The sequence below is a fragment of the Geospiza fortis genome, unplaced genomic scaffold (genome assembly GCF_000277835.1).
Source record: "Geospiza fortis unplaced genomic scaffold, GeoFor_1.0 scaffold188, whole genome shotgun sequence".
In the NCBI taxonomy this organism is placed as follows: Eukaryota; Metazoa; Chordata; class Aves; order Passeriformes; family Thraupidae; genus Geospiza; species Geospiza fortis.
The window spans coordinates 6,001,159-6,010,783 of record NW_005054337.1 but is presented as its reverse complement, the minus strand read 5'-3'; the positions used below and the strand labels follow the sequence as shown (position 1 = coordinate 6,010,783).

The window sequence follows — 9,625 nt, the reverse complement described above, 5'->3', positions numbered from 1 at the left end:
CTCATGCTGTGCTGTTGCATAAGTGAAACCTCATTGAAAAAAGGAGGGAAATTCCTGCTCACTTCTGCTGAGCTTGAACGCTGAAAGGTGTCATGTTTACAGACCCTTTGTCAAGCTGCCTGGGGAAAGCAGCAGGACAAGTACATCACCTAGGCTAAAGGGCTACCAAAATCCCCAGGCTCAGTAAGAAGCAGGCAAAAAAGCCTCCAAGAAGCCAGACTGGAAACAGGTTTTCACAAAACTCAGTTGGAGTGCATTGGAGGAAAGGCGTTTCCTCCCATCTAAGCAGTGCTTGCATTCCGGGGGGGGGCTGCTCCCCTCCTCTGCACAGGGCATTCTGCAGCTCCTGCATGCACCAAGGACACGGAGGAGAGCACAGCAAGGTCCTGTGCATGGCAGTACCAGCAGGCTCCTTGTTCTGTACCACTGGGGTCTCAGAGCAGGTAAACCTCCTGCTCCCAGGGACAAGGTTGTCTCCACTCCCCAGCTAATTTCACAGCCCTGGCCATTTCCAAGTGCAGGAACCCCTGCCCCAATGGCTCATCCATACTCCAAAACTGCTGTGTTGTTACAGGTAGCTGTCCCTGCTGGATGGGGAAGGCCTTATCTGAACTCCAGCTTCAGGCTGACAACCTCAGAGAGCCCATATTTTTTTGAGGTGTCACATAAGCCCAAGACCCAGAGCACCAAGTGCCTGAAGGTTTCCAGCCCCCAGGTCTCAGCAAAGCCCCAGCACATAGAGTACCTCAGGAGTGCCACAAAAGGTAGAAGTTGTCTCCTCTTGCTCCATTCCTTCTTTGCAGAGTCCAAAGTCTGTCAATACTATGTGTCCCTAAAGAAAAGGGAAATTTTAGCTTGTCCCACTCTTTATGGAGAGGGGACAGGATTTCCATGTATTTGCCTATGCATTACATCTCATGTGGGCTTTGGCTCCCCACTGCTCATCTGCCTCCCCTCCCTCCCATTATGTTCATCCTATAGTACAGGTACTGGAGACTGTAGAAAAAACACAGTCTCAATTTCTTATTTTTTATTTGTCTACAGCTAGATAGCCATGAGGAGCTCCAGCACTGCTGTGATTTTCTGCTGCTTTATCCCAGAGCCAATTTATGTAACAGTCACCACCAGAGCTGCAGCAGTGACCTGCTCTTCACCACCCTGATCCCCCCACAGGTCAGGTCCCCACTTCTGGGAATGAGCCCCGAAACTATGCAGTTCTTCAGAGGCCAAGCCCTCTCATCCCTCTGGGATCTGCACAGAAGTGCAGTGGGGCAGACAGACAAAAGCCATGCCATGCCATCAACTATAGTCCAGCTTGCAGAGCCACAGCCCTCTGCTTGTGGTCCTGATGTTTTTAAAGCCAGCAGGAAGACAGCCCAAGTTGTGAATGTACCTGGCAATCCAGGAGGATGTTCTCAGGCTTTAAGTCCCTGCAAGACAAAGTGCTGTTTGAGCAGATTTGGCCAGATATTTAGAAAACATGGATCTGAAACAGCATCAGCAAGAACAGGAGCTAACAAAGCCTCCCAATCCAGATCACCAAGACCTTCCCAAATTGCAGACTCCCATTGGTATACATACATGGAAACATAAAAACAATTATGTTTCTGCTTTCACTCAGGATGAGGTGTTAGCCTGCATTTCCATGCATAAATTGTTACTGAGAGATGATTTCTTACTTATTGAGCCAGGTTTATTTTATGTCTTTAAACTTAATAGTCTCAGACTGATACTAGGAAGGGGAAAGAATGGTTTATTGCCCATCGCGTCCTATTGTGCAGACCCTCGTACAGAGGAAAGTATCAGCAGCACAATCTTGTCTGGGCTAGGACATCCTTCAGCTACTCCAGTCCTGCATTTCACTTCCCCAGTGAATCCCTTTCCCTGCCAACACTGCACCCCCTGCCAGGGCAGGCTTGGAGCCCCTGCCTTACCTGTAGATGATGTTTAGGGAATGCAGGTACCCAATGGCACTGGCCACTTCTGCAGCGTAGAACCGGGCCCGGGGCTCACGGAAACAGCGCTCCCTTTGCAAGTGGAAGAAGAGCTATGGGAAGGTGAGAGGGTTGATCATGTCTCTAAATAAATGAAGGCTAATCTGGAGCAAGGATGAAAGCCAGCTACATAAGTGGAAAGTGATTTGCAGCAGGTAGCACACTGACAGCCTGAAATGAGCCCAAGCTAAGTGAATTTAAGCAATCCAAACACCTTTATAGAAATTATTTCATTTCTCCTCATCATCATTCACAAAAATTAATAATTAATACTCAAGCCCTCCATCATCTGCTGACCTGGTTAAGCTCTTATCTTACTACAACCCACAGGCTGATTACAGTGGTAGTATGGCCATGAGAAGTGATACATGCAGAGAGCTGAACATGCAAAGATCCCCAACGTGAACTTGATTTGAGCAAGATAGCCACCTTAACAATATATCCCAGCCAGTTTCAGATAGCACAGAAAGACAGCTGAGAAAAGTAAGCTTCTACATGAGAGAAAAAGTCTAGGAAGTTGCAATGGCATCACTCCTAAGCACCAGACATGGATCCAGAGCTGGCCCAGAAGGAGATTTCCCTGAACCTCACCAATGCCAGCATTTCCCTTATTCTCCATAGAATTTTAAAATGCCCCAAATGCCACTTTTCTCAAAATCTTTACTTTGGGAATCAACTGACTCAGGTCATAGCCAGCAAGATCTTGACTCAATTTACAGGTGAGGTATCCTGCCAGGTATTCCTGGCTGCTCCTCGCCAGCAGTCAAAACAACATTATCCCTTAACATCATTATCTTCTGACAAGAAATAATTTTAAATAAAGCAGCATGTTTGTGAAGGACCAAAAAGGATTAAAACAAAGCCTGGAAGCGCACTCACCTCTCCTCCATTTACATAGTCAAGCACAAAGTAAAGCTTCTCTGAGGTCTGGAAGGAGTAGTGGAGTCCCACAAGGAAGGGGTGCTTGACGTTTTTCAGGAGCACGTTGCGTTCTGCCATGATGTGGTTTTGCTATCAAAAAGCAGACAAGGCATTAAGGATTCAGGCAAGGATCCAGCCCAGCCTGCCCTAAGGGCTCACTGATGCTTTCAGAGCAGGTGGTAGCTGGGAGCCCACAAGGGTCATTTCCAGCCCCAAAGAGAGAACCACTCCCTCCTATCTGACCTAATTAATCTGTTCTTTTGTTCTCATGGCACAGCCAGATCCATGTTTATGGATTTTTAACTTGTGAACTGCCTGCCAGATACCTCAATTGCATTACCCAGAGAGCCCATACACCAACCACAATTTCCAGAACAGCCCAGGAGAGCAGACATACCTCCTTTTTCTTGAGGATGGTTTTCTTATGCAAGACTTTCACTGCATAAAAGGTCCCATCACACTTGCGTTTGGCCAGGAGAACCTGCAACAGAAGGTCCTGCTCACAGCTGTCTCACCTTGGTCAGTGTGTCCTCATTAGCGCAACACTTTTGTGAGTAATTATACACAGAAAACTACTTCAGAGGGCCAGCTACAGGGTTTTAAAGACCAAGCTCCAGCCCTCTCAATTCCCAGCACTTTTTCATTGCCAGAAGATAAGCACTCAATATCTCCACATCTATCCCCTAGACACACAACAGAAAATAGTTTTGAAGCATTTAGGGCCAGTCCCATTTAAAGAATCCGGGCTGTCTCCAAGGTTTCTTTGGTAATCTTTTCCTGAACAAGTTTGAAACTTATTTTGAATCAAGCACTGTTCTTCACCATCACCACCCTGAGCATAAAACACCTCACTCTTCAGTCCTTAGAGAGGTTGAAGGACCTTAAAGTCAGAATGGACTATTTGTAACAGTGTCTCAGATTTTGTTTAATCTCAGTCCCACTCAGGCCAAACACCTCAGGAGAGGTGCAAGCAAAGGACACAGCCAGAAACTCCTTCAGCAACACATTTTCCTTCCAAGCTGTCCCCAAACAGCTACAGCCCACCTGCACAAGCCCACTTACTTTTCCAAAGCTTCCTTTGCCAATAACCTTCAGGAAGTCAAAGTCTGTTGGCTTGGCACTGTTGGGCAAGAATGAAACAAGTTAATGTTTCTGGGAGAGAAACGCACAACAGTAACACCACCATCAAAGCAGAGTTCCTGCTTGGAAAAGCGAGTGTTTGTGAAAGGGATTAAAGGGTGCTGGTGGGTGACCCTCGCTCCCAGGCAGCTCAGGATTCACACTGTGTGGGTCAGTGCACCCTGCAGAGCACAAGCAACCCCTCAGCAACCAGGGGCTGAAGGCAGCAGCAGTGACAGCACTTGTAAGGACTAAGTGATGCCCTTACAGGGGATACAGTTTGTGCCTGTTTCTAGAGAAAGATAGCCAGGAAGCCAGCAGTGACAAGGAAGAGCATCCCTTACTACCTCTCAAAAGAAAAGGGACAAGGGGCTACAGACATGGCCAGGAGAGGATGATTATAATAAGTACCAGCTACAGTTTAGTCTTGGAAGCTGGTGCATTGGTGGCACATGTGGTGTTAAAGGCTGAGAAATGTAACTGTCCAGACTCCTGCAGACACCACCCTGTGACACAGAGGGATCATCTGCATCCCCCTACCAAATCTCTTCACACTCCACACCCTACCTGGCTTTGCAGGGAGCTTACTTGGGGTTAGCAGAAGGTCCGAGGTTGATGTTGTCAGTTGGTGTTGAAGGCTAGAGAAGATAACAAGAATTTTAGCCACAAGGACTATGCTGCAGGTTGGGTTTTCCCTTCCTCAACACAGCAACCCTCACACAGAGCCATTGATAAACATCCAGTAGATACTTCAGCAAACATTTTAGGTCTCTTTAGATGGCCTTATGCACACACAGCACCACAGAGCTACAGCCTCTGACAAAGAGATACACACACACATGTGCTCTTCCTCCTCTTCCTGTTCCCTAGGAACCTTACTGTCCCCAGACTCTGGGAACATCATGCCTTGTCCAAAAGGGCCTCCCTGCTGTTTTTCCCCACCCAGCAGCATCCACAGGACAGGGCAGCAGCAAGACTCCCAACAGGCTAACACAGGCTCTCTCCTTGTTCTTCATCTAAAGGCACCAGCCCCTTTTGTCCCAAAGGTGAGGATTTGCTTGTTCAGAGCCATGATCTTACCTGGGTGTTTTTGTCTGGGCTCCGGGAACGATCCATTAAAAAAACAACTCGCTCAGCACTTGGGGAAAGAAGAGGAAGTCAGTGTTGAGTACAAGATCTGAGAGAGAAAGAGCTTCACACCATTAACTTGCTGGGGAGTGGTACAAACCCCAGTGTGTGCACCCCTTCCATCATAGGAGGGCTCAGCTGAGCTCCCCAGCACTGCTACCCCCAAAGGATGGGATACCCATACTCTGGGGGAGGCAGGGAATGGTGTGTGCTGAAGGAGATTAAGCAAGCAGGGCTCCTGGGTGAACAAGCTTATCTAATATTGGCCCCTGACTTGCAATAACAGAAGCTGCACAAGCACAGGAGGGCCAGCACAGCCCCAGCAGCAACACAGCACCAGGCCAGGTGAAGTCACAGCTCTTCTGGCCGTGGCCAGACCCCTCTCCAGGCAGATGCAGCCCCCTCCTCACTGCACAGGGATGCTGCAGCCCAGTGAGTATCCCCACAGGGCAGCCAGGAGAGTCCAGCTAGGGCCAGCCACCACGGTCCCCCCAGAGGTCCGTCCCCGGGCCAGGTCAGACCAGGGCAGCTCAGGGATGTTGACATTGCAGGGAAGAGGAGCTGCCGTGGCAGCCAGGGCAGGCTTGGTGAGCAGAGGCATTAAAGAGCTCTTGTCTGCCCAGTGCAGCTTTTGCTGGGGCTGGAGAAGCCAGACTTGAACACTTGTTGGTTCAGATCCATCCTGCCTGAGCATCACTGGGGATGGGTGAGCCTTGCCTCAGGGATTCCTCCCTTTGGTTTTAGGGGTTCCTCTATGCTCTTTGCAAAAGCCAGAATTAAGAAGAGAACATGAACAAAACGGCTCTGCTCCCTTCTCCCCTGCCCCAGAGAGCTTAGCCCCGCACCCCCCAGCCCCACCATACAACATCTGCTCTGAAGGCTCTCACCCCCACAGCCACCCTCTGCCCCACCCCTCCCAAAAAGGGGGCCCAAAGACCCCACGTCTCACCTGTGGGTGCTCCCACTCTCTGCCTCCGCACACCACCAGGCACAGACCCCCAGCCATCCCAAAGAATCCCCTCCCAGGCTGGGCATGGCAGGAGCTGCCGGGCAGCAGCGGATGCTGGCAGCTGTGTCAGGGACTGCCCACATCTGCCCGGTGCCAGCCAGCTCCATCCACCAGCCAGCCAGCACAGGGCTTATCAGCTGAGCTGTTAAAGGGCTCCCATCCCACTGGGAGGGGTTCATACTCACTATGAGCAGAGCCTGGAGCCAGAGGCCTTGATGGTTTGTTCTATCCTCTCCCGGCCGTGCTTGATGAGTTCTGTGAGCAAAGTTGGAGCACCGAAGCCGATTAGCTGGCAGCGTGATCACAAGTGCACAGAGGCACATTTGTTCTTCACTGACCTTGCTCTTCTCTCCACAGCCGCCCTCCTCCCCCTTCCACTCACATACCAAAATAACCAGGAAATTATAGGAACCAGGACATCTTCCCTCCCAGCCTCACCAGGAGCCCTCAATAGCTCACAGGACAGGCATGAGTGCCACAAAACAGACACCCTCTCTGGTGGCCAAGGGGACTCAGGCTGAAGCACCACTGTCAAGCCTTTCTGAGCCACCCCTGTGTCCCCAGGAGGGACAAGGAGAGTGCTTACAAGGATGAGGTTGTACTGGGATACGTCACACACTTGGCACGTCCACTGTCCCTTCCATTCAGGACTCTGTGAGTAATTAGGGACGTGAATGAAACCTTTCAGGCCCTGCAGGAGGTAAGCCAGCACACACACACATCACAGCAGTGACTTGCCCAAGGACACATAGCCAGTGCCAGAAGCTGGGATTCCCACCATGGAGCATCCCTGCTGCTCAGCTGTGCAGGCAGTTGCCACCGCTCATCATCATCATCACCTCTCCCTTCACAGAGAGGAAGCCCTGAGCCTGCTGCACAGGCTGAGCCAGAGGGAAGCCCGAGGAGTGCAGCCCATACAGAGGAGTTCCTTGTTTTGCTTAGGAGTAGATAGCAAAAGTATTTCAAGACTCAGTTTTACTCCTCAGTTCTGCCACTGAAGGGAAAGCAAGAATCAAAACATTCACAGAAATATGTCTTTCCTTTCCCATCTAAAAAGAAGGGGCTTTTATAGACACAAGCAAGCTGTCATCCTGGAATAGCTCTTCTACAGACCAAGGAATGGAGAGCACCAATTGCCACAGCCAGTCTCCCTGGGCAAGGATTTTGTAGGACAATGAGTTTTGAGGCAAACAAGCCCATAACAGAGCCCTTCCTGCATGGATTTTGGATCTGCCAGGCAGAGGGTCCTGGAACTCCTGAGAGCCCCTGAGCTGGCCCCCCCAGCAGATCTGGGATTTGGGGGCAGCTCTGATGAGCAGCCAAAAAACTAAACTGTGAGTTTAGAGTTTCTGAATGGATAAGAAAGGCAAAGGGAATTTAAAGCAAAGCCCACAAACCATGCAGGGGGAGAACTTACAACATCAAGCTGGTCTGAGCCCCTGACCTTGTCCATACTTTGCCCTGCAGCAAGTCCAAGATCCTGTCCCAGCTGGCAGCCACCAGCAGGGACAGCATGCAGGCAGCACCCAGACAGATCAAGCCCCATCTCCTCCCACTGGGCAGAGTCCTTTCCCTGACAGCCTGGCTCTCCCAGGGCTGCTGAAGGTCACCCAACACCTGCCTCAGGGCAGTGTCTGCCTCACGGGCTGCTGGACAGGCTGGGCAGATTCATGGCCACGGCAGAGCAACACCACTGCTGCAGTCTCTGAGCAGACAACACTCCCTGGAGGATCCAGGCCTGGGAGGAGGCTGGCACAGGGCACACAGGTGTGTGTGGACAAGCCCCAAGCTGCACATGGCAGCAGTAGGGAGAGGAGTGAAGGCTCCCACCCCTGCTCAGGAGCTTCTTGCCAGGACAACCCAACCTAACACCTCACTCCTGCTCGCTGCCTGCAGCTCCATCAGGTGGTACAGCCCATTTCCTCTGAATCTGAAGCCCCACAAGCTTGGGTTTGGCCTCAGGGCCACCTTGCAGCCTCTGTTCTGGCCCCAGACTTGGGGGAAATAACGACTCAGGTACAGATGGAGATATTGCAGCTTGGGCATCTTGGAGAGCACATGGGCAAGCCATGGAAACACATCCACGTGCCCTAGATGTATTCACAGGATGCAGGACAGCCTTGTCCAGCACAGCTTTTTCATTAAAGGGACTTGCTCTGAGGTTAAAGTCTCTGGCACTGAAGTACCATACCCATTTGTAGGATGTGTATATCCCCATCCCACATCACTTTCTATACAGGTTCAGAGCCACCTTCCCCAGCCCAAGTCCACCTTCAAGACCAGGTTAGTTTGTGGTTTAAATCTCACAAGCAGCCAAGCAGGCTTTTCCTTATCACTAACAAACCCTACCCCCCTAAAGCAGAAAGATTTCCTGAGCGCACACACTGAACAACAGAACCAGAAATAGGTCACGAAGATACGCTGGAATCCTTGGTTATCCATGCCCGGCTGCATCCCTCCTCGTGCCTGCTGGTGCAGCACGGATGCTCCAGGCACAGCCAGGGCCACAGAGAGCATTGGCAAGCAAGTCTAGGAGTTCCCCAGTAATCACAGGACTAGCAGGAATACAGACCCCTGCACCCCACTCCCCCCTCCTCAAACACCATTTCAGCCCAACTCCCGGCCACAGGCACCCCCCAGGCAGGAAGCAAGCACTCACTCACACAACAGAAAGCTGCTACTTCCAAGTTGGAGCAGTTTCTGCAGCTAAATCTCCCCCCACCACACATCCCTCAGTAACATACGTTTGCTTCCCAGCACAGCACGAGCAGCTCCCTGTTCCTCGCACAGTTCTGGCAGTGGTGACCCACATTCCCATGCCAGCCCAGCGTTATTTGCTACAAACACATTACTAATGCAAGGCGTACCTTGCACGGAGACACAACCTCACAGCCTCGTCATCTGCGGGCTGCTCCCGCCTCCTCCCCGATGTCACCGCTCTCGGCAGCCTCCCCTGCCTAACCTACATTGCAAACCCCTCCGAGCGAGTCCCTCGTCCCCTTCTGCTCTGGGAAGGGCTGGCTGCCAGCCAGGAGAGGCCTGGCAGGGCTGTGGCTGGGGCAGCAGGTGATGTTGTGGAGGAAACTCAGAGTTTGGAGGGGCAGGGGTGAGGAACCTGCACCCACAGGTTTCACCCGGCACAGGGGCTGCTCTCAGCTTAAGGGGGAGATGCCCCAGTTTCAGCTCAGAGAGGAGCAGGGAGGGAGGTGGGGATTCCTGCAAACACGTGCTTTTACTGGGGAGAGAAAAAAAAAGGCTCAAGTTTTCCCCTGCTACAGATCTAAGAGATAGCTGCAAGCTAGTACTGAACTCCACTTTCATCCCCATTGAGACACTACAGCAAGTCCAGGAAGAGGTTAGGAAAGACTTTAAAGAACTTCTGCATTTCAGGAAGCTTTCATAGTCCCTGGAGACCTACTGGCTTGCCCAATTTTCTCCTGAAGATCCTGTTCCC

The 9,625-nt window shown here is 51.3% G+C and overlaps 1 protein-coding gene across 2 annotated transcripts in view; it reads right to left on the bottom strand.

Moving 5' to 3' along the window:
* SGK2 (serum/glucocorticoid regulated kinase 2) overlaps positions 1-9,625 on the bottom strand; it is an 18,640-nt gene that overhangs the window by 2,687 nt on the left and 6,328 nt on the right. For both annotated transcript variants that reach the window (XM_005422252.2, XM_031058006.1), the window contains 9 exons: positions 6,357-6,426; positions 5,115-5,172; positions 4,623-4,672; positions 3,978-4,035; positions 3,313-3,396; positions 2,874-3,005; positions 1,935-2,047; positions 1,394-1,430; positions 746-832 (listed from right to left, as the gene is read on the bottom strand). In XM_005422252.2, coding sequence (XP_005422309.1) covers positions 746-832; positions 1,394-1,430; positions 1,935-2,047; positions 2,874-3,005; positions 3,313-3,396; positions 3,978-4,035; positions 4,623-4,672; positions 5,115-5,172; positions 6,357-6,426 — 689 coding nt within the window. The remainder of the gene's footprint in view (positions 1-745; positions 833-1,393; positions 1,431-1,934; positions 2,048-2,873; positions 3,006-3,312; positions 3,397-3,977; positions 4,036-4,622; positions 4,673-5,114; positions 5,173-6,356; positions 6,427-9,625) is intronic.